General features: G+C 33.6%; 1 protein-coding gene across 5 annotated transcripts in view; it reads left to right on the forward strand.

Moving 5' to 3' along the window:
* Positions 1 to 26,263, forward strand: part of LOC108735748 — a 169,201-nt gene that overhangs the window by 133,809 nt on the left and 9,129 nt on the right. For all 5 annotated transcript variants that reach the window (XR_003232063.1, XM_018467880.2, XM_018467879.2 and 2 more), the window contains exons 4-5: positions 4,276 to 5,264; positions 17,201 to 17,354. Coding sequence is in view for 4 of the 5 variants with exons in the window: in XM_018467880.2 (XP_018323382.1) it covers positions 4,276 to 5,264; positions 17,201 to 17,354 (1,143 nt within the window). In the remaining variant the exon portion in view is untranslated. The remainder of the gene's footprint in view (positions 1 to 4,275; positions 5,265 to 17,200; positions 17,355 to 26,263) is intronic.

The raw sequence follows: 26,263 nt of genomic DNA on the forward strand, positions 1-26,263 counted from the left end.
GTCTGTATTCTGTCGAAACTGCCAGACGCGGATCGCGATTTCGATCTTTTTGGATCTCATCAGCGCGTCGCAGGCAGCTCCGACAGAATACAGACCAACTTTTACCTGCTGTCTTAACAGTGCATTTCAGAAAATACTACAAACGGCACAGTGAACGCCATCTGTAGCCTTTGTTAATAAAAAGCGACTTTAATATTTGCTGTAAGTTAATTTTTCGTCGATTGACAACCATTTTAATGATTTTATAAAAAACATACGTTTTTTAATAAACAATATACCACTGGTTTGGATAACGTGTAAAAATACCATGTCGTCTGGTACAACAGTCTTTTAAGTAATTTAGAACATTTTTTTCTTACATGATATATAGGCAGAATCTGAGCCCTTTTCGAGGTAAGGGGGAGAGGGTGGTAAATCGTAAATATGTCAACCTAACCGCTTGATTTTGACGGTATAATTTACTTAAAATCTCTGTCACGGAAATTGAGTCTCGAAAATTTTCCCTCTGTCTCCGAGTATGTTTTAAATTTGCCCCCATCTCCCAAATCAGTCCCCGAAACATATAATCACATTTGAATTAAAGGTTTGTAATCGCAAAGAGATATTTTTTTTATGATGGAAAAACAAATTAACGATTTTCTGTAAGACCTTCTTTCTTACCAAATTCCATGATTCTAAGTCTATGGCAAGTACCCTATAGGTTTTGATTCTCCTGCGACGTGTTAGAAAATAAAGCTCAAATGGCCGTATCATTGGATTGCGTTGACTTATAAGTTTGATTTTTTTTAGAGCTTCGATGTACCGCAGGCGTAAGTATTTGAAGTTAATTTCAACTTGATACCTCCACCCGTTGCTAAGAAAAAGTGTTTTGACAGACAGACAGACGGATGGACTGACGTACAGACGGACAACAAAGTGATCTTATAAGGGTTCCGTTTTTTTCGTTTTGAAGTACGGAACCCAGGGCCGGACTGCAAATGCACCCCGGGCCAAATAACTCAAGAAATGTGAAAAAAAGAGAAATTTGGTTACATCGCACCCCGGGTCAAAATCTTCAGTGCGGCTCTGACAGAAGCCTAAAAATGCTCTAAATTACTTAAAAAGTTGATGTACCAGGTGTCAGAAGGTTGAGATGGCATGTTTTGTTTTTGTACATCAGCTCTCCAACTATTACAAATCAATTTTAATCGGTAAAGACGCAGTATTTTTCAGTGATGTTTGTACCACGTACTATTTTTTTTGTTATTTTGGTGTCATTTTTATTATAGCTCAAAAATCGCGAATAATCATTGTTACCATATCCCCAGCGAATGTATAATATTTTTCTTTGGTTTCAGGGCCGACAGCACAACAAAGTAAAAGTAAAAGATCGCATTTACGTCTTACTCCTAATACTTCTTATTTCCGAGTAAACAGTAAATGCGATTTCTTACTTCAGAGGTTACGTTGCTTTAATTTTGCGTCCCTGATATCAGGAAAAATAAATCGTATACGCCCTTCCCAGGGGTTTTTTACCCTTGAAGGATTGTCGTACTTTCTTCTTTTTGTACGTTATATTTGTATATTTAAAACCACTTTAAAAAAAATAACATTAACTTTTATCACTCGCACTTTGAAAATGGATTATTTGCACTTTATAATAATATGTTCCAACCTTACCATTGTCAACCTTAAAATGGATCATTGCACAATGAAAATGGATTGTTTGCTCTTTGAAATATTTTGTTTCAATTTTTAATAAATATATTATTGCATTTTTAAAAGATTCATCGACATACAGCACATATTCTCTATCATGCTGCCTCGTATCACAAAAAAACAAATGAGTTGGAACGTATAGCATATCATGTTGGTCTTACTTAAGTTCACTCTCCTTGACTGTCATGAAAACGATATAGCACACAATTCCCAGGGGGAGCTTATATCATATTTGATAAAAAAATATGAATTTTAGCCAGTATCGATTGGATTGCTTCGTACAGACTATGTTGATGACGCACACGCAATCTTATATTAATAATATAATACATATTATTATACTTTAGAAAATACCTTTCACTATATACAAGGGCGGATCAATAAGTACCCGTGTTAGAAATGAAAACCTCTTTTTTTTTAATTTTTTTTATTTTTCGACATAGTCCCGTTTTAGAAAGATACACTTCTCCCAAAGTCCCTGCCATTTTTTTTTACCTTTGTCAAACTCTCCCCCCTGTCTAGGCGATGACTTCCTCGTTTGAGCTAAATTTTTTTCTCGCGAGTCATTTCTTCGTGGTACAGAACAAGATGAAGTTGCAGGGAAACAAATCGAGTGAGTACGGGGTGTGCGGCAGCAGTTCATAACGTAATTCATGCGGTTTGGCGGCAACAACTCCTGATGAATGTGTCGGTGCGTTATCGTGTTGAAAACGCACCTTCATTTTCGTCAAATGCGTCCGTGTCTCCTTTTTGTCGAAGCGGTCTAATAATTCGCTGTAGTATTGTCCAGTGATCATTCTTCCTTTTCCTAAAAAATGCGTAAAATGATTTCCTCGGTAACAACGTTTGTCAGGCTTCCTGGTCGCTACTATCAAAAACGGAACTTTGCTCACGTTTAAATTCGTTGAAGCAATATCTAACTGTGGTCATAGATGGCGAAATGTCTCCATAAACAGTATCTAACTTTGTTTTCATCTCCTCGAAACACGTCTCAGTCGAATGGCTGCCAAATTCAAACTAACCTTTCAATCAATCAGTCTGAAATTCATTTTGGCGTGTTTTGATAGATGGCAGCACACGATGATAACACCAATTTCCTTCAGGAACGTCCTGTGTCTTTAAACACGGGTACTTATTGAACCGCCCTCGTAAAGTAATTACAAAATAGCATAATTATGCACAGGATTAAAAAAAATTAATAAAATTACTAATTTATATAACGTCTATATTTTTATTAAAAAAATTCAAAAGTATTGTTATTAATTACATATATTATATTCCAACTAAATGTAATTTGTTGCCTCCACCCTAGACTTCCGCTTTGCAGGAATTGCATTGTGGCGAATGACAAATTCAGAATCATCCGATTACGTATTAAAGATAAATTCATTATACAAATTCATTATTTCACTAAAATCTATATAGGTACATCGTTTTCAAAGGTTGAGATGCACACGTAGACGGTTCACAAAATGTCGAGACTAAACTGGAAATCTTATTGATTTGTCGTGTTTCGTCCACGTTCGACTAGTAGATAAATTTGACAGTTCTAGCGCAAAATCCCATGTATTTTCTTAAGAAGGTTCATTCTCGTACTTTAAGTTTACTTTTACCCTCTCCACTCCAACTCTGACGTCACAGCTGTCAGATGTTGTTAGCCTTTTTTTAGATGCTCCTCCTTTACGTGTAGTAATTTAATGAAGATTTGAAATGTCATTTTTAACATTTGTTGATTTCTTTTTAATGCTATTTTAGTTTATTTTAATTTCAATTCATGTACTATGTCACATCTTAACCAATTTCTTTCATTTATAACTAGTTTTTAGATAGAACGTGTTTTCCCTAATGAAAACTAATTTTTGCTAAATGCCTTTGTTAAAACTAGAATTAACTAATGTTCAAAATTTAATATCGGTTAAAACTAGTTCTTACCAGACAAAACACGTTTTTCCGAAGCGAGTCATTTAAAACTGTTCCGACCGAAGTTAAAGTTCTTCGTAAGAATGTTCCTTAACAATGTCCCTTTTTTAAATTTTATGGTTGCGTTCTGTTGTCTTGTTTGAATACTTTATGTCGATCTTTTTAATAAATAAATATTTTTAAAACTATATCTTGTTTTCAATCCCAAATTAGTTTCTCCAGTGCTAGTTTTAACTAAAGTTCGGAGTGACAACTAGTTTTATCTGAAAATCACATATATCAGTGGTAAATTCTAGTTTTAATTAGGTATTTCTAGTTTTACAAAGGCATTTAGTAAAAACTAGTTCTAACTAGGTAAAACGCGTTCTATTTAAAAACGGGTTTTAACTGTAACACATAAACATCAAACCGCAGGTATTTTTCTTACTATCGCTGCTAGACTGATTAAAATATCATTTGTTCTTAAGTCGTCATCCTCGTAAGTGGCGGTATCAAACGGCACAAGCGCACAACTAAAACCATCGTTCTTGATTTTTAATTATGTCTCTAAAGTAAAGCTGCACCCCTCATGCGACATATATTATGCATTGTATTGAATTAAAATAGCTATATTCTTTTGTGTGCACCCGATATTGTTTTATTAATTTTCTGTTATAGGCAGCACGTCGGTTTGGTTGACGGTTTCTTTTACGATTGAGAGATACGTCGCAGTGTGTCATCCAATCAGGGGTAAGGTTCTTTGTACGGAAAGAAGAGCCAAGACCATTATTTGGATCATAAGTTTACTGTGTTTTGTTTTCACGGCAACCACTCCACTGGAACATCAGCTCAAACTCGAGAAAATATGCATTCAAAAGATGTGTACGGCCAACAATAACAACAATAATGTCAACAACAATAACAATAACAATAACGGCCATAGGGATACAGAAAGTTTAATTGCTTCGGTAGTCCCGAACACATCTTTTACCATACAAAATAACATATCTCCCAATGACAGTTCCGAATGGAATTGTATTTCAGAAGTTCTTTTAAATAACATCACAAAGGAACAAAACGGCGACAGTGTAAAAAATGTGTTAAAAATAAAATCTGAAAGAAACAAAGATTTACTAACAATTACTGCCAAAAAGAATAGTTTTCAACCAGAAAATAATAATAACACAAACGAAACCAGTAACAGTGCCCATCCTGATTGGAAACGCAAAAAGCAAGCTCGAAAAAAAGGAGAGTCCAATTTGATTTTGGAATATCCTGAGGAAGAAAACGCAAATAACAACGAGACGAATTGTAACGATAACGAAAATGGACTTCTGCAAACATTTCTCTTTTCAGGCGAATTAACTGACGATCAGTATTCTAACGAAACTATAGAAAATTTTACGTCAACTGCCGATGCAGATAAAGAATTGTACGTTCCATCGTATTTCATGAAGGAAAACGAAACGTGCTGTTATAACACGAGTTACATTGATACGGAATTGACAAAACTCGGAAAAAACAAAACCTATCAAAAGGTCTATTATTGGTTCTCGTCGATCGTATTCGGATTACTTCCGCTAGTTCTGATAGCAACATTCAACTGTTTCTTGGTCAATGCTGTTTATAAATCACAAAAGCAGCGAAAAGTAATGACTAATTCGCAGGTATGTTTCTCACTGATATTAATATTATTCAGTCTGTAATAGCATGCTATGTTTATATTATACGTATGTATGTATGTATTTAAAATCAAAAAAATGTCATCTCACATAAAAAAGTAAAATTCACTATACCTGTAATCTAATACAGGTCGATGCATATGTCGAAAACTATTCGGACACAGTTTTTTTTCCAGAATTCTTTAAAAATATGCCTAATATCTCCATAACTACAGCTGACGTTAGGCAAAGTTGTCTCATTTTGTTTAAAAGAATGTTATTTTTAACGAGGCAAACTATTTTATATTCAATACTTAAAAAAAAGCCACTATAAATTTTTTTTAAAAAATTAATATTTTAGAAAATATGAATGATTAGAATGTTAAAAAATCTCAATTTTGACGACTTATAAATCCATAAAAATAACCGATGTTATATTAAATTGTTTGTGTATTCTTTATAATATAGTTAACAAACTAGGTAATTACAAATTAATATGAAAATTTTTATCATACAAAGTATTGATGTATCTCTTACTTATTAAACTATAAAGTTTATAAATTACTTAAAACTGCGTGGTAATATATGGTATATTACTGCATTATGTGAAATTCAAAAATGTTTAACAATGTTTACAAGGATATCAACTTAATCTCTACGTGGTAGGTACGAAACAAAACGAAAAGATCATGGTGCTCAGTATCCTTGTCCTTATGGACTTCTTGCACATTTTGAATTCTACAAAATGTTGTAATATACTACAGATCGCGGTAAATGTCTAGATGATGGCTCCCCACCCCCGAAGGGGGTGAGGTAGGGGGGATCGAAAGAGGGTGGTCACCTGCGTAAAACCCCATAAAACAATTGCGACGGTCTCACCCCCATAAAAAGTTATGGGGGTTGAAAGTTGATTATTTTGACAATTTTCATACACTACGAGGACGGTTCAATAAGTACCCGTGTTAGACATGAAGACACCTTTTTTTTAAAAATTTGTGTTTTTATTTTTCAACATAGTCCCCTTTTAGAATGATACACTTCTCCTAACGACCCTGCCATTTTTTTTACCCCTCCAAAAAATAAGATTTGTCGAACTCTCCAAAATCCCCCTGTCTTGGCGATGACTTCCTCGTTTCAGCTAAATTTCTTTCTCGCTAGTCATTTCTTCATGGTAGAGAACAAGATGAAGCCGCAGGGAGTTAAGTCGAGTGAGTACGGGGTGTGCGGCAGCAAATTCTTAACGTAATTCCTGCATTTTGGCGGCAACAACTCCTGATGAATGTGCCGGTGCGTTATCGTAAAACGAAGCACGTTTGAGTGGAATGGCTGCCAAATCCAAACTGACCTATCAATCAGTCTGAAATTCATTTTGACGTGGTTTGATAGATGGCAGCACACGATGACAACACCAATTTCCCTCAGGAACGTCCTCTGTCTTCAAACACGGGTACTTATTGAACCGCACTCGTATAATTCAAATAAAATTCAATAAAAAAATATTTTCAAGCGGGTGGAGGTGGGGGATCGAAAGAGGGTGGTCACTTGAACAAAATCCGNTCTACGTACCTCTCAGGTCTATTGTTATATAAATTTTCTTATTTCAAGAGATAATTTGAAAATTAATAATCAAAGTTTGTTCGAAGTTTTTCACTTGTGATATATAGAGTATCACACGAAGAAAATGAAAAAGGAAAATTTACCTAAATATTAAAGCGATATCTACAATTTATCCCACTAACCCATTGTTTCGTAAACGTAAATAAAAATTACAATTTGGAAATAAATTTACTAGGTATTTTAGTTAATATTATAAACTAAATGGTAATAATTAGGAAACTTGAAATAATTTTTAAAGAAATATCAAAAGTTACCTAGTAACTTCAACTATCTCTACGGATAACGCCTAGTTCCCTCCCATATACCTGTTTTTAATTAGGGTTAAAATTTTCGGTATGTCGAATTCCCTCCTACGTATACATCAATTGCCTCCCATCGGCTAAAACCAAAATCAAAAAGCTAGACGCACACGAATTTCCAAACATTGAATTTGTTAAGGAAGTGGGAAACCAGGTTAAAATTAAATAAATAAACATTTCATAACTGAAATGTGTTTTCTTTCTGAAATTATTTTATCTTTAATTTACTGAAGTACTGAAGTGCACTATAAATACATATTTATTTTCGATAAATAAAATCGGTAAGTCGGAATCGACTATCTATATTTTAACCAAAACTACCTGCGGGAGGGAATTCGGCATCACCGATTAAGTTTATGAAAATTGTTTAAAAGTCCAACATAAAGAAACACCTAATTATTAAGTATACGTTTCCGTCTTTCGAGTTCTGATGGAGGACGCATTAATAGCTAACATTAATCAATAATAACAGTAACAGAGTATATTTACAACTATAACAATGAAAAGGAAAACATAAATGCAAACAAGACTCGATTCGTTGAGAATTGAAATAATTATAAAAAAGGAAGTGTTTTTATAGGACGATCTAAAGGTGATTAGATAAAGTAGGGTCAAATTAGAAAGTACTCAAAATAAGAAATACTATAATTCAGAATTTAGTTCCAAATCACAGAAGAGACACATTATTAAGTTACAATTTGCAAGTTATTAAAACAGATATATAGAATACAAAAGCATTCGAATAAAAGATTTCAATATTTACAGGAAGACAAAATTACACAAAATAATTTGAATACAAAAGTCTTAAATGGTTACACAGGGAAGTAATGTACAAAAGCATTATTTGAATGTCGCCTTTGAAATATAGAAGAATAGAATAGAACTACATATTTCAAAAGGTATTTACATCTAAGGTTTCCAATGGAATTATTTAGTGTGTATAATACACTAATATTTTTATATTTTCTTCTAAAGATACATTTTTTTTGTAGTAAGCGGCATTAAATTAAAACTATTTTTTTATGTTTATATATGTATAGAAGCAGGAGTTAAGAGGAATAGAGGTAGACCTAGATTAGGTTACTATTCGCAAATAGTTAAGGATGTGGGATGTTCTAGTTTTAAGGAAATGCGGATATTAGCTCAGGATAGGAAGAATGGAGGTGCATGTCAACCAGTTTTAGGACTTACGACCTTATGATAATAATGTATAGATATAGTTGGGAGGATCAAAATTGGCAAAGGAAACGCTTCATGAGTATGCTTCATTTACTTTCTCTAGCGATGTTCCCCTTCTAATGTCTTATATGCGCGCTGGCAAAATCGTAGGTAAGGAGAAAAAAGCTCATTATACTCTCGACTCTTGTTCATTAAACATAATTTTTCATACAGTACCTGCCAAAAGTTTTGTTCAATCATGAATAGTAGTGCGAGTCGAAAACAAGCGTTGAAGCCGTTAATATTTCTTCAAATATAAATAAACATCTCGTTGATATTTTCAGTAGTAAATGGTACCAATAACAGCACATTTGGGCAATGCAATTGTAGTGGATAAAATGGTCAATTTTTCCGTGCAGTACTATACGGATTATACGCTCCTCACGGGTTAAGAGTTTGGCCGAGAGTTGTCTCCTTCCTTTTCTGGCCTAGTGCTGTTCTATTCTAATTTGCGCCAGTCAAACTGAAGGTCACATCGCTACAGAAAGTAAACGAAGTATAGTACAGACAAAGTGAAAAATAACCGAATAACAATAAGCGCCTGATGCTGGTAACATGTTCAAATTCTGCTTGAAAATATTTTACATTAAAAATTCATAAAATCTTTTTAAGTTTGTCTTATTAGCGGACTATAAAAAGACATTTTGTTTTAAAGGTCTAGTCGTTTTTGTTTCTTCAGAACAGATCTTCGTTAACCTTTCAATTTGAATTTTTTATAATTCTTGGTAATAGTTGGTCTATATTTGTGTTAAGTAAATATTTACACTTATTATTCCTCATTTGATTTGTAATAAAAAGAATTAGTATTATTTTTGACTTCAAGCTTCATTAAATTATAATATATGTGCAGCGTTTGCACTCTAATTAGCTAAGATTCTACATTCACTGGTTACCAAGGAGATGATATGGATACTATATTTAAAAGTTTTTGTCTTCTAAAATACTTAACTTCTTAAAAAAAAATTGTAGGACCTTTTTTATTAATATTAAAATAGCGAGTATGAAAAAAAATGTTTCTTTTAGAAATAACATTTTTTGTTGTTTTTTATGAAAATGGGGTCACATTGCTATATTTAGGATAAGGGAAAAACTAATTCCGGTTTTCTTAATAGATGTCTCTGAAGTCGTATACCTCTATAGTCTGTTCTTTTAAGAGATGGGCTAAATGTAAACACAATCACGCATTGTGCACGGGATTGTAGGGTCGTACATACTTAAAACTAGACACTGTTAGAAATAAAACGAAAGTATTATATTCAGTATAGTTATTTTTCCTTAAAATTACAATATGATAAATTAGCTGTAATATATAATTTATTGTATTTGTTAATAACTTCGAACATTTTATAGTAAAATCGTAATTTGATAAATTTTAGAAAATATTTTGATATTCTTACGAACGTAACAATTTAACATAACAAGAAATGCAGTAGTTAATTATAATAGTAGCAATATTTATTCAACAAAGCGATTCTGTAGTGCGTTTCAAAGGCAACAGTCTATTGAGTATTCCAGACATAAAGGTAGCGAGATTTCATAAGGTCATTTTCGTCATATTCTATTCTGCTTTACTTCCGAAAAAAGAAAACTGCAGCGCAGGCTTATTGAGAATTTTGTGGCATTTATGGTAATTAAGTGCTTAAGTGGACGCCAGAAAGTTAAATGTTAAGGGAGAACCTCGGCCTGGCTGGTCAATCGTTAAAAAAGTTGATAAATTTTTTAAAAAAATCGAGGTAAACCGACATATTTTGTCTCATCTTCCCGCTACTGATCTAAATATCGGCCATAAAACAGTTTTAAATCATTTACATAAGACTGAATATCAAAAGAATTTCGATACTTGGGTTCGACATGAATTAACAGTAAAAAATTTAATGGACCGAGATTCCATTTGTGAACTGCTGCTGAAACGAAACGAAATCAAGCCATTTTTGAGATAAATGATTACTAGAGATGTAAAGTGGACAACATACGATAATAAGCCCGTATTGACGTCAAGTAAGATTATGCTGAGTGATTGATGGGACTAGAAAAGACTTGTTCATTAGGAGCTGCTCGAACCTGACCAAGCCATTGATTCGACTCTACTATTAGCAACTAATGCAACTGGAGCAGAATTGATAAATACCTAATAAAAACGCTAGACCACACATGCCTATCTTAGTTAGTTAATCGACAAAAATTGTGACAGCTTGGATTAGAAGTTTTGATGCATCCACCGTATAGCCCGGACCTTACCCCGTCTGTCTGTTTCGATCTCTGTAAAATCGATGCTGTCTTTTTCTTCCGGGCTTTTTGGCTGTGGTCCGTGGAATCTTGCTTTTCGAAACGTTTCGCCGTTCTTTGCTGACGGCATCTTCAGTGGTGACTGGGCAGGTGCTAAGTCAGCGCGACTTCTAAGTTACTACTGAAGATGTCGTCAGCAAAGAACGGCGAAACGTTTGGAAAAGCAAGATTCCACGGACCACGGCCGAAAGCCCGGAAGAAAACACAGCATCGATAGACGCCGGCCGTGAAAGCCTAAGAACTACAGTGTCTCTAAGAAAGTCTCTCAGTTATGTAAAGTTCGCTTCAAAAGAGGTTTGTAGAAATTACAGTCGAACTTCGATAACTCGAACTGCGATGTGACACATAAAAACTTCGAATTATCAAATAATACTCGTACTTCTTTAATTAGTATTTCTTTGTGAATGAACATTTATGTATTTATTTCAGTAAAAATTGGTTAAATGTTACATAAGTGCCTTAATTGATATCTATGCTTTTCAAAGGAATAACAAAAATTATGAAACAGTAGGTACTATCAACATATTTTTACATACATAGTAAGTATGTACATATGTATGTACTACAAGTACATATATACATATATGCATGTATTTACTATTTTACTGTAAAAAAGTCAGTTATTTGTGACTGACGAACGGATTTCTTATTTTGGTTTTCGAAAAAAGCTTCAATTTCATTTAAACTATTATACAGGGCATCGGTTGTATATTCACTGACTTTTAAATAGGAACGCAAGACACTCAACGAATTTTCAAATTTTTAACCAACAGACAATGTTTTTAAAGTACGTTTGATGACATATTAACACACGCAAAAATGTCTTTAATGTAATATATAAATGAAATAGGCACAGTATTTTTTACTTATTGTTAGTAGTAAGTAGTATGTCAAACAAGTGAACTTAGCAAGCGCAGAAACTGAACTGCCTGTATAAATACGTTAAAAACGATAGGTTAAAATCGACCGTAATTACGGGATTACCCCAGAAAATTCGACTTATCGAAGTTGGCGTAAAATATTTCGTTCGAGTTATCAAGATATTCGAGTAATCGAAGTTCGAGTAATCAAGACAAATTTACACGCATTTCCTATTTTTGACGCTATTGCCAACCAATTTGGTTCGACTTATCAAAAATTCGAGTTATCGAAGTTCGACTGTATTTGGTTTGGTTTTTTGGTAAAAAAACTCCCAAGTGAATTATGTTTGTACCAGAAAAGTGGCATCGATCAGGATTGCGCATATAGGTATCATTGAATAATGCTAAATATTTATATGAATAAATTTGCTTTGAAAGACATGAAAAACCGAAATTACTTTTCTCTTAGCCTTTATAATACATAATTAGCATGTTTTTAAAGTATTTTGTCAAAAAAGTTGCGTCCGAATAGTCGTTTTCGACATTCACCCTCCGATTCCTCCGCACTAATAAACTGATTGACAAAACTTCATTATACTATTAAAGTTTGATATGAAAATTTAAAGGCGCCCGTGGTTACAAGTGAATATTTTCCAATAAAAAAGAAATGACCCTCGGTCACTGATGAGTTGACGGGAGAATTTACGTACGGAATAAAATTGCGCCCAATACAGTTACACGCTCATAATTAAAGTTTGACATCCAACAACCATTATGAACGCCTGTCAGATTACAATTTGCATATTTGGCGACGCAATCTTTTGGAAGGTGACCTATTTTTGCATCGACTGTGCATTTGTTTGTATTTAAAGATTAATGGAAAAAGATTCCAAAATAAGCCCATCCGACAAGCAATACTCGTTAATCCGGTATTTCGTTCCGTTTCAACAAACGGTTAGTTGCAAACAAAAAATTGAAATACTCGATTTTTCTTACATTCTTTTGCGAATGTCAGTTTAGAGGCGAACGAGCATCTGAGTTTAATTAAAAAAATTCTAAACGATATTGCTTCGTATTTCCTCCGTTTCTGACAGACCACTTTATTTTATCACGTTTATTTCACATCCACCATTCGAACCCAATTTTATTTTGCCTCTAGACCCAACTTGAGAACTTTTACTTAAAACGAAAGAAATAGATTGAATGCGAAAACAACTTTTACACACACATACATACATACGCGTAGTATATATAAAACAAAAACAGATGCACGTGATCGCCACTACGATAAGATCGTCAGTCGACACGCACCTCCATTCTTTCCTATTCTGAGCTAATCTTCGCATTTTCCTAAAACTAGAAGAACCCACATTCTTAACTATTGGCGTACAGTAATCTAATCTAGGTCTACCACAACCCCTCCTAACTCCCGTTTCTGCCTCTAATATATCTCTGACTAGACCTTCACACCTAAGCAGGTGTCCTACCAACCTATCTCGCTTATTTCTTATCGACTTCCGTAGAGTCCTCTGTTCTCCTATTCTTTCTAATACCTCTTCATTTCTAACCTTCTCTATCCATGGTATCCTCATCATTCGCCTGTAACACCACATTTCGAACGCTTAGAACCTTTTCTTTTCTGCCACGCCTACCGTCCATATTTCGCACCCATACAGCATATGTATTATACATACCTACGCGTATTGCATATTATGGATATGCCATGATTTAGGACCAGGGATGGTAATGCACTCTGCAATTGTGGTAGGTACACCTCAACATAATGGTGTACTCAACAAAGGTGTAGTCAGGCACCAACACAGAATTTATAGTTTATAGGACGTATGAAAACTAAAGGTGTAGTTACAACGAAACGTTGGTAGATTCATATACAAGTTTTATATTCTGTGGTGGTGCCTGATTACACCTATGAGTACACCAACTTTCCGCATATATACACTATGACGTTGAGATGTACTACTCTTTCGAAGAGACATTACCACCCTTAGTCCGCAATCATGACATATAATACACAATACACGAAGGTATAAACGTCAATATGTGCATATATGTATACTTGAACGTATTCAATACTTATAATTGTTGTAATTGTTTCCTGGAAGTCCTTATGGATGAATAGAACTTCAACGGACGATATCCCAAAAAGATAAATTTTTATGATTAACCTCCATTGAGATCTTTGATCTACAAGTGGAGAACTACCAGAATCCAATGTTTCAATGAGTTTGACAGAGGGCAATTTTCCATAAGGGCCTAGCGAAGTCTAGGTTGAGACTCCCATCCTCCTAAGAAAGATTTTTCACGATCTCTCCCCCAAAAACTTTCTGCATTTGTTTTTATCATCCGTAAAATCGAATTAATTTTTTTAAAGTATACATACTCTTATTTAAGTAAAATAAATATATATTTAAAGCTTTTGGGGTGAGGGGTATTACACTTTGTTTAGAAGATTTCGAGAGTTTTTATTAAAACAAGAAGTAATTTTTTCTACAAGTTTTTTCTTATCTTAATACTCAACTTATGCTAGCCTAACAAATATTCATTCACAAAAATTAACTTTACATTTTTTAACCCGAAATTACATACTGTTTATATGCCCTATTTTATATTTCTTTTATATTTTGTTTTCTTTTTTGTACTATTACTTTCAAAAGGCTCAAGCTATTCTTGTTTTTCGTCAATCATCTCTCTCTAATATATTTTCTCTCTATCTACCTGCTAGATATGCCGGTTCTTGTTTCCTACGAAATATCCGCGTCTCTTCTTTTTTACCATTTCTTCTTTTTCCTTATCTCATATCCATACTACCTCATCTGTTATTATCTTCTTGTATCCAACTTCAACCGTATTATTCACTTTTTTTTCTCATCTTTTACCATTGGTTCCAATCTCTTCTGTATTTTTCTCTTCCACAGTTATACCATCTTTCATCTTATCCTCTCACTCTTCGACTGGTTTAACCATCTGTAGTTTTTTCTCCACTTCTCCATTTTTGCCCCGTATATGTACTTTCTTTTAAATTTTCCATATTTCCTTCACTTCTACCTTCAGTCTCACCTTCCCTTTTAAATCTTTCTAACTCCCTCTTCTTTTTATTCTCTTTCATTTCCATTCTAAAAAACATCACGTTTTCTTTTTTTTTTTCTTCACTTATTTTCTTTTCCAGTTCCATTTCTAATCTCCTTATTCTTTTCTTTTGCTCCTCTGCTTGTTTCTCCACGTGTTTTTCTATCCACTTTAAACTATTTCTTATATCTTTCTTCATTGTATTCCAATGTTTTTTTCAATTCAAAATTCAAACATCAAAATAAAAGTCAAAGACAGCTAAAATTAAATGATTTTAAGAAGAACTTGTAAGGAAAAAACTCCTTACGTAAGACGGATTACAAACCCCTTCCCCTTCGTAAGAAATCTTAATAAAATGATAAACCTCTTTCCCCTAAAGGTCATACGTAATTTATGGATGACTTTTAAATAATTCCACTGTTTGTTGTATGTATTGAAGTTAGTGAAGCAACCAAACCGAACCCATTGTTAAATTAATTAATCAAAAATAAGGATTTCTATTGATTTCTATTGATTGACTGTAAAGAAACACTTCGAGAGGATTGTCATTTCCTGCCGTCACATGATAAAAGCATTATTAGGTAATTTAAGTTAGGTTGGGTTAAGTAAGGCTAGGTTACAGTCACAGTTTGCTCTTTTACATCATTCGATTTATAACCTGTAAAGTTTTCGCGTTATGAAACATAATTGGCGTAGAAATCTAAATAAAACAGTTAGAAGACATCACATGCCGAAGCTATTACAGAGTTTCATAATAAACTTTTTTTTTAATTATAAAAAAGCAACTCTTTTATTCTGGTTAATCTTTTGATGTTCTGGTGGTGGTCCTGCCTCAATTTTACTAAGCTACCACTACCTCTCAAAATGCCTCGCAGTAGGACTTTTAGATGGTAGGGATGTTGTTGAGCATTCATGACTTTTTATTTTGATAAATATAAATTCAGAAGAATATGACCTACATAAAGACGGAGTAGATGAGTGATAAATAGTTGGTATAAATAGTAGCAGGCAATTATAAAATTTGATCAGCAACGGAAGGGAATCAGACAGGCATTTACGGGGCAAAAGATTAGTATGCGTTGATTTGCAGATAATATTGGCAGTGTTAGGATCTGACAAGGAGGAGTTAGAGATAGCCTTAAATAAAATAGAAGTGGTACTGACAAAACAGTATGGAATGAAAAATAAAAGTAATATGAAATATTATTCTGAAAATTCATTTCTTGAATTTTTTTTTGCCCACTACACACTTCCTCAAATTAATGAGGAAAAATTTGTTGCTGTTGTCACACCCCCGCCGGGAATCGAACCCGGGCTCTTTGGCTTTACGCGCCAATGCTTTGACCACTAAGCTACGAGAGATGACAACAGCAACAACGACAAACCGTACTTATTAGGTCACAAATCCGTCGAACTAATATATACTATGATTAAACATACATACAATTTTTTTAGACATCTTTTAGAAGTGAGTTAGTTTAATATGAAATATTATTCTGAAAATTCATTTCTTGAATTCTTTTTTTTTTGNAAAAAATTGTATGTATGTTTAATCATAGTATATATTAGTTCGACGGATTTGTGACCTAATAAGTACGGTTTGTCGTTGTTGCTGTTGTCATCTCTCGTAGCTTAGTGGTCAAAGCATTGGCGCGTAAAGCCAAAGAGCCCGGGTTCGATTCCCGGCGGGGGTGTGACAACAGCAACAAATTTTTCCTCATTAATTTGAGGAAGTGTGTAGTGGGCAAAAAAGAATTCAAGAAATGAATTTTCAGAATAATATTTCATATTAAACTAACTCACTTCTAAAAGATGTCTAAAAAATTGTATGCATGTTTAAAAATAAAAGTAATACAAAAGGGAAGAAAAAGTAGAGAAAGAGTGGTGGATTAATGACAACAGACGAAACATTAGAAGAAATCGGTAATTTTTGTTATCTAGGAGTTCAGATAATACAGGTTGAATGGAGCAGTGGAGATATAAAACAAGGAATATCGCAGCGGCAAATCGTCTTTAACAAAAAAAATCACTTCTATGTTAGCTAACGGTTAATTTAGAAATTGAAAAAGATTGTTAAAGGTGTATGTCTGGAACACGGTTGCATATGAGTGCAAAACGTGGACGATAGACATGGCTGAAAAGAAAAGGTTAGAAGCATTCAAAAAGTGTGAGAAGTTTTAGGGAAATGCGAAGATTAGGATAGGAAAGAGTAGAGGTGCGTGATGAACCAGTCTTAGAACTGACAATCCTATGAAGAAGATGAAAGATAAATTCCCGACGTTTGAATGAATTTTACTTTTCCAACCGAATTTAAAGTTTAAGGACACTCTGGAATTTTCAGAACACACAGTCACTTTACACAAACATTAGTTGCAAACGTAGAGGCAACCTACAAGTTTCGTTCATAAAATTGAATTCAACTCATTAGTATGCTAAATTTCAGTTTTTTTCTTGTAATAACATAATGATAACATCGCGTGCAGCGGTTTTTGCTACTTAGCATATAGTATATAGAAAAAATAAATTGATACATTTATACTTGCATTGTATTTAAAATGAAGATTTTTTTTTACAGGATCAAATGTCCCAGTCCCAAGAAAATCGTATAACGCTGCTTCTCATTGGTGTTGTAGTTCTTTTTTTGGTATGTCAAACTCCAACCGCATCATTTCTTATCTACGATGCTTTTGATGAGACCAAAGATACATACTCAAGAAATATTAAAAAAGGTATTTCAATATATATGTATATATATATGTTATAAATGTATAATCTTTACGAGTAGATATCAACGAAAAATGTTGCGCATTAAATTGGTCTTTTCTTAAGAAAAACAGGTAAATGCTAATTGAAACTCGTAAATAAACTTTTTACTTTTGCTTAATGTATCCATCTTCATAGGTACGCGTATTTTCTAAATCGTAAATCTCGTCTATGCACCAATTCCGAGAAAATTCTGCTTTACGATGGATCGTAAAAACTAGAAGATCCTGATAATCTCAGCAAATGTAGACTGATAGAAATAAGTTCGAAAAGAGATATACAATTTCCACCGCTGTTCAATTTTCCTAAAACGAAACATTGGACGGAAAGCGTATTACAGTCGAAACCACTGTTATTGTGCGGCTCGTACTTTATAACAATGACAAACTTTGGAGTTTGTTTTTTTCTTCATTGCAACTAATCGTACTCCCAAATAAAATCCGGAAACAAACGTATACCCTTTTTACATGTGACAAAAGAATGGGCTTCAGCAGTTCTAAAAAGTTTTGATTAATTGGTGTTACTTTTGTTACATCAACAAATTAAAATGACAAATTAATTTAACAGTATGAGTATGACGAAAATCAATTTTCTATTTTTTGCACCCGAAGCAAAAATAATGGTATTATATATATACCTACAGGGGTCGGTACATAACTTTGTCTAGAAAAGGTTGTGCCTATGACCATCATAACACTATGAAAAATAAAACTATTTTTCATTCGTCAAGGTAGGTCATTCTTGTAATAATACAACTCCGTTGAATTATCTGTGCGTTTTGATTTCATTATTATAGTCGGTGACCTCACCATAAGATAAAAATTGTTTATTTATGTAATAGCAAAGGAGATCAGCTACTAACAGTCGATTTAGGCGCATTCATAGTTTTAACAGAAATACAGTCCATTTCAATTTGTTAGAATTGTGACCTTGAAGAAATGTGCGCGAAGATAGAAAGAATACACACTAGTCTGTGTTTTGTCGAAGCTGTTTGCGATACGCTGATGAGATCCAACAAGATCGAAATCGCGATCCGCATCTGGCAGTGTCGACAGAATGCTGACCACTTCGATTTTTTTTATTCGATTATGATAACGCGCCTTTCACGTAGTGGTGAGCTACGCCTGGATACATAATGATCCGTAAAATGTAGCATTGTACTACAGATGGCGTTTACCGCGCCATTTGTAGGATTTTATAAAACGCGCTGTTAAGACAGCAAGTAAAAGTTGGTCTGTGTTCTATCGAAGCTGTTTGCGACGCGCTGATGAGATCCAACAAGATCGAAATCGAGATCGGCATCTGGCAGTTTCGACAGAATACTGACCACTTCGAATTTCTTTATTCGATTATGGTAACGCGCCTTTCACGTAGCCGTGAGCTACGCCTGGATACAGTGATCCGTAAAAAGAAGCATTGTATTACAGATGGCGTTTACCGCGCCATTTGTAGGATTTCTTAAAGCGCGGTGTTAAGACAGCAAGTAAAAGTAGGTCTGTGTTCTGTCGAAGCTGTTTGCGACGCGCTGATGAGATCCAACAAAACTGAAGTCGCGATCCGCATCTGACAGTTTTGATAGATAATACTGACCACTTCGAATTTCTTTATTCGACTATTTAATTGCGTACGTACTTTTCTATTATCCCTTTTAACAATTCAACTCTATATACTAACTTCATGACGTCTATAATCGTTACTTTTCCTAATTGCAATTTTATGATGGGTTTCTTCGGTAATTGAACTTAAATTCTCAGTATTCCTTCTAAACGACATTTCCGGGCTCCTCCTTATCACCCTTTTTACAATCTATTTTCAAAAACTAAAGTTAGTTCTGATCAAGTCTTCGTTTCGTCGAAATCAAAAATTGTAACCTTACGCTCCAATTTCACATTTTATTTCTAGTCTTTATCTCTTTTGTTTGTATATAAAAAAGTTTACCGTTTTCGCGTTATTTTTATTTCTTCGTCCTATCACCTGAACAAATCGAGTCCAAAACAGTACCGTTGTCGATAGTGGACAGCAAATACATTTTAATTATAGTAATTCACCATACCATACCCTAACCCAAGCTCTTGGTACACTTTTCATATGTCAATCACGAAATCCTCACCACCACAACCTAAACCCTACATAGTATGGAGTTTAAAAGAAGAGTTCAAAACTTCAGCCAAAATATTGCTGAAAATGAGATGTCTAGTGCTTCTACTAAATTTCTCTTCTCAGCTAATCGAAGATCCTTCATAATCATTCTGTATTTTTGCTGTTTTCTGGTGTCGATGCATTTTTTGGCGTCCTTCACATGGATCGTCTTCAAAACTTATTTGACATTTAAATGCAGCAACCCATCTTTCTACTGTTCGAAGTAAAGGTAAAGAGTCCTTATACACTTTTAACAATCGCTCGTGAATTTATTTTGGCGCTACACCTTCCAAAAATAAAAATTTTATTACTGCACGATATTCATGTTTCTCCATTGTACGAAAATAATGTGACACATAAAATTTAAACCACTACAAATATACGAATGAGTTGACAGATCTACATGAAACACACGTATTCATAAAAATATAGTACCTACCTGCTACTTTTAGAAAAATAAAATGACGAATCTAGCGTTGTCTCGTATTGAACGACAAAATTTATTGAGCAATGTGGTAATTGTAGGATTTGGAACATGTGTTCATATGAGCAGTCAAATATTAATTAGTTAAGTTAAAATACTAATTTTGAATTAAAATTGTTAAAAAGTTTTGGTTTTAGTCATAAAATTTCAAACATTAAAAAAAGATGCTGATAAACACAGGGACAATATTTTTAAGGCCGCTAAAGTGATTCTAAAATTTTGTGGACTAATTAAAAGGTACACTATTGATGAGTAATGTAAGCTAATATTATTTTGAAAAAAATAAGTTTTCAGTTCGAAATCATAATATTTGTAAAGCGCTGCTAGTAAAACATATTTATAAAATTTGAAATATATATAAATTTTTTATGTATATACCTACAAGTATGTCACGAAAATCAAATTTAAAATAATTCGAAGTGGTCTGTATTCTGTCGAAACTGCCAGACCCGGATCGCGATTTCGATCTTTTTGGATCTCATCAGCGCGTCGCAGGCAGCCTGACAGAACACAGACCAACTTTTACCTGTTGTCTTAACAGTGCGTTTTTGACAATATCACAAATGGCGCAGTAAACGCCATCTGTAGCACGATGTTACATTTTAGGATTACGTATGCTCCAACAAGGTCCACTTGTGTGGATATCTACTTGCTGAAACGAATCCCGGCGTAGCCAAGCTCAACGTGATAGGCACGCTACCATAATCTAATAAAATAATTCGAAGTGGTCTGTATTCTGTCGAAACTGCCAGACGCGGATCGCGATTTCGATCTTTTTGGATCTCATCAGTGCGTCGCAGGCAGCCCGACAGAACACAGACCAACTTTTACCTGCCGTCTTAACAGTGCGTTTTAGAAACTACTACAAATAGCGCGGTAAACGTCATCTGTAGTACTATGCTACATCTTAGGATTACGTATGCTCCAACAAGGTCCATTTAAATATATGGATATCTACTTGCTGAAACGAATCCCGGCGTAGCTAACCTCAACGTGATAGGCACGTTACCATAATCCAATAAAATAATTCGAAGTGGTCTGTATTCTGTCGAAACTGCCAGACGCGGATCGCGATTTAGATCTTTTGGATCTCATCAGCGCGTCGCAGGCAGCTCTGACAGAACACAGACCAACTTTTACCTGCTGTCTTAACAGTGCGTTTTAGAAAATACTACAAATGGCGCGGTAAACGCCATCTGTAGCACGATGCTACATTTTAGGGTTACGTATGGCGTTCACTGCGCCATTTCTAGTATTTTCACGGAAATTTGTTTAATAGTAACAATAAGTTAATATATACAATAATTATTAAATCACACAGTATTTTAATTACATTAATACAATTATTCCAAAGTATAGGTGATATGTCATAAACTTTTTTAAGCACAATTATTAACGGTGGTTGCATATAGATAGCAAAAATCGCCGATCGTATGTAATCACAATTATTTATTCTTAATTAATAATAAGTTGCTGGGACTAGTTTTTCGAGAGTTGAAAATATTCGCAAACTTTATTACTTTCGTGAGCCGTAGTAAAGTGAATGAAGGTAAAAATTAACTATTACCTTCGATTTCGGTGAACCTCCATCGATTTACATGAAAATTTGGAATTGAGTATATTTTACCCTCAACTTCAAAAGTGACATATGCTCGACTTGCGCTTTTTGCATTTTAGGGGTGAAATCCGTCCCTTTTGTTAAAAATGGGGGAAAATGCAGATTTAAGCATTCTGGAGTAAGTAATCTCGTTGAATTAGATAAAATAAATATTTTTCAACACTTATATGCATGATTTATGATTTTAATTAATTTTTCAACCCTTTTAGCAACCACCCCTTAAATCGAAAATCATGAAAAAATAATTTTTTCATCATGTATGTTTTGTGAGCATGTACCTATCGACCTGTTCCCCAAAATGTTTTCAAAAAAAATGTTATTGTTTTTTTTATAATAACTCAATTAATTTTTATGATATTAGGTTCATCTAAAAATCATTTCAAAGGTAATTTCAAGAGCTATATGTCCGTATTAAATTTAATCGTTTAAAACCCTTATTTTTTAAAAGATAAAAGGTTAAAAGGCCCCGGTTACATGATTCTCGCAGTAAAATGTAGGCTTTAAACGTTTCTATATCGGTTATTTTTTATCCTACAAAAAAAAAAAACTAAAATCTTTCTTAAAAAACAAATTCAAATTTCGTTCTCTATTATTTTTTACGTATCTATATCGAGTATTTTTGGAGTTATTATCAAAAGAAAATGAAATTTACGAAAATTTGAAAAATTCTGATTTTTATAAATCATATTGTTTTTTCAAAAATATGCATTCTAAACCGGTCAAAATTTTTAAAGTCATTACTTATGCTAAAATAGTGAATGCCTAATAGGGATTACTACAAATTTTAATGTTTGTGGAAATGGCATAGGTTTCATTTTTCACTTTTTCCTAAAAAATATTATTTTCATCATAACTTGCTTAATTTTGATGGTATCAATTTCTTCTGCAGCTCATTTGATAGGTATTTGTGAGTACTTAAAAAGTGTTCAGTAAGTATATTTTATAAAATGCATCGTTTTCTCATTATTTAAGCTTGAATTCATTCAATTACCTATAGCTCACTGAATTAATATTAAAAGGTTTTTTAAGGAAGGAGTTTTTTTTGTTAGCTTCAATTTTGGTAATGAGAACCTTTTTGTAAAACCTTATAGTTTTTGAGTTATTTATGAAAAACCTCTTTAAAACATGCATTTTTTTCACGAAAAATCAAAATCTTTGGTCTTTAATAACTCAAAAAGTATTGATTTATTTTAATAACTCTATATAACAAATTTTGCTTACAATTGATCCCTCTATCGATTTCTGGGGTTAGTTTTCATAAAATAATTTCCACCCCCGATAAGGGGTGGCATCCACCCCCAGGATAAGAGCGCAAGTTGGCACTATGTTAATTTTGACTACTCATCAGTTTTCATGAAAATTGAGGAAGGTTCAACGAAATCGGAGGTGGAAACCTTCAGTGACTGTACTACAACCCCAAATTAAAAAAAAAAAAAATGTTTTACGATGTACAGTTTCCGAGATAATGCATTTTTTCGGCTGTTGCAATTTTGAAGCGGTCGGAGAATAAAACAGCGAGCTTCAGAATACTGCCGATGACGTCAGCACACGTACATCCGCGCTTTCGAACGAAAGTACGTGACTCTTTACAAAGTCAGTACCAAAAAAGAATTTGATGAATTATTACCACTATTTGCACAGTTATTAGATGAACTAATTGACTGTGTTAATTTGGTTGGAAAATTTTTCTTTTTGACGGAGTTACGATCAATCTAATACTCCGTTCTCAAGTGACTTAGGGCAATTTTTTTTTTTAAATTTGTAAATTAGTGGCAGCTTTACAATGACGTACAAGAAAGTTATTCCATTTATTTATAACGTTCAAACGTATCTGTTTTTCAAACGCATTTTTAAACAATTCAATTTGCAAAAATTAATACAATTCAAAAACTGTTACAGGATGCGTACAAAAAAAATTACAACGTATTAAGAAAAGTATAGTACAATTGACTTTTTGCAAAACCCGTTAATGTTAGTGATTTAAAATTTTCAGCCATTATTAAGATCTTCAAGGCACACTATTTCCACTATGTTCCAAATTAATTCCAAGAAACGCTATTATTAGTTATTAACAATTAAAATAATAAGGTACTTTGACGGTTTTTTTAACTTTACGGGTAAACAAATTATCCTTTTTTGTAGGTCTTTGTAGGAGAAACTTTTCTTATCTGGATCAATTTTTCACACGATCCATAGTTTTTGCGCTATTTTAAAAAAACTGATTTTTTTAACTTTGACGAGTTTCCGACAGTTTCCAACTGTTGTATAAGATGGTTATTCGTTATTGTGTGTCTCCGCTACACGAAGCTATTTTTTTTTTTTTGGTCTAGTATCTTTCAGTTTTAGAATCGGGGTCTAAATTACATACTTATCTTCCACTAAAGCTAATGAGAAAAAATTGGTTGCTTCTTGACTAAGTTATCGACGTATGTAAACTAAGACCTAGCGCGCACTAGTGACTTTTGTCACGGTAACAATAAATTTACTGGTATTAACGGCGTAATTTGTGATTTCTGTAGTGGTATATAATAACGCAATTCCATAAAATGTATCTCTTGTATACTTCGTTTACCTTCTGTAGCGATGTGACCTTCAGTTTGACCGGCACAAAGTAGAAAAGAACAGCACTAGGCCAGAAAAGGAAGGAGACAACTCTCGCCCAAACTCTTAACCGGTGAGCAGCGTATAATCCGTACAGTACTGCACGGAAAAATTGACCATTTTATCCACTACAATTGCATTGCTCAAATGTGCTGTTATTGGTACCATTTACTACTGAAAATATCAACGAGATGTTTATTTATATTTGAAGACATATTAAAGGCTTTAACGCTTGTTTTCGACTCGCACTACTATTCATGATTGAACAAAACTTTTGGCAGGTACTGTATGAAAAAGTATGTTTAATGAACAAGAGTCGAGAGTATAATGAGCTTTTTTCTCCCTACCTACGATTTTGCCAGCGCGCATCCATGACATTGAAAGGGGCACATCGCTAGAGAAAGTAAATGAAGTATGCTACTCACAACTTTTGGAATTATTGATATAATTAAATATACCCATCTTGAAAAAGACCCGTAGAATTAAGCGCGAAACGTTGGTTGTGTTTTCATAATAAATTTAATTTTACAACCCTTAGACGGGAAGAAATGGCCAACATCTAGATTATTAATATTTTGCGGGGTCAGATTGGACCATTAAAGATTCTTATCAGCGCATCTCCCTTTACTCGTAAAAATTGAGTTTTATTTGCTCTTTATATTGTACATGTCAGTCTATCGTACATACGAATTCTCAGTTTCTTTTTTAACATCAAGGAAAATTATTTTCGAAAGTGCTTTCTACGTCTATTACAGAATGTTCTCATTTAATGGCTGAAATCCCTTTGTCAATTTACGGGAGACTTTCGACCTCTGCAGAAACTGCTCGAATGGCTTTAATACAACTTTGTTTGAACGTTATTAAATTATCATTCAATTACGACGTTCTGTGTAATACTTAGTTGTTATTGATGAAATTAATACCATCGCTGGTGTCTGCTTGCTAGCTATAATTTACAGTTAATGGCGTCTAAATTAAGAAATTGTTGTGATAATACATTTCATCAACATATTACTAATAGGTAATATTTTTGATTGTTAGGTAAAATCATCAATTTATGAGTCAAAGTGGCGTTACGATAAAACAATTAACTATTCTATGGTGGTGTGTTTAAAAAAGAGTGCTAAAATTTTACATACTGATCAAGGGTGAGTCACATTCGCGCAGTAAAGAGGTTCTGCATTAAAAAAAAACCTAAAAGGTATACAGTAACAATAGCATATTATAGACACCAAGGAAATAAAGTACGGCATTCCTTCAGGGTGTGAATTACTACCCGAGGCCTGTATAATATCACTGTCTTGAAAGAGCTTTATTCAACTGAAAGGAAAAATATTGTACTTTCAGTAGGGCTATGGAAAAAATTTTTAATTATATATCAAAAATTGCTTTTCTCGATTAAATAATTGTTATTGATCAATGTTTAATTCTTTATTTGAAAGAGACGTTCAAATTTTTTTCATAATTTAAATTTTGTTACGGAAAGTGATACTTTAAGTTAAAACGGTTTAAAAAAATATTGTGTTCTGCTTGCAAAGCTCTTTTCATTGATATCCCACAATCATAGGCAGGAAAAAAAAAACGATTTTCGTCTCTTGACCAAAGATTTATGGATGTGTCAATTTCAAGTCATTTCGTTTATAAGTTAGAAGCCTCTGACAGTCGGATAAAAAGACGAACGATATCGTTGTCGTACCATTTATAGGATTCCATATAGCACTTGCTTATCCATATGATGTTATAAACACATCCATGTTGAATTTTAAGGATAGGTATGTTGTACACATCCGTTTTATGTTCGGCGAGCGTCTTCAGGATGTAGTATGAATAGACGAATGTCACAGTTCCATATACGAGGGTGGATTGATAAGTTTCCGGCCTGACCAAGAAAAACAAGGTTTTTAAAAATTTTTTTTTTTTATTTCTCAACATAATCTCCTCCAAGGCTGATACATTTCTCATAGCGGTGTTCCAGTCTATTAATGCCATCTCTATAGACTGATTCGTCAAGCTCCTCAAAATAACCATTTACA

The sequence above is a fragment of the Agrilus planipennis genome, unplaced genomic scaffold (assembly GCF_000699045.2).
Source record: "Agrilus planipennis isolate EAB-ADULT unplaced genomic scaffold, Apla_2.0 scaffold32, whole genome shotgun sequence".
Lineage (NCBI taxonomy): Eukaryota > Metazoa > Arthropoda > Insecta > Coleoptera > Buprestidae > Agrilus > Agrilus planipennis.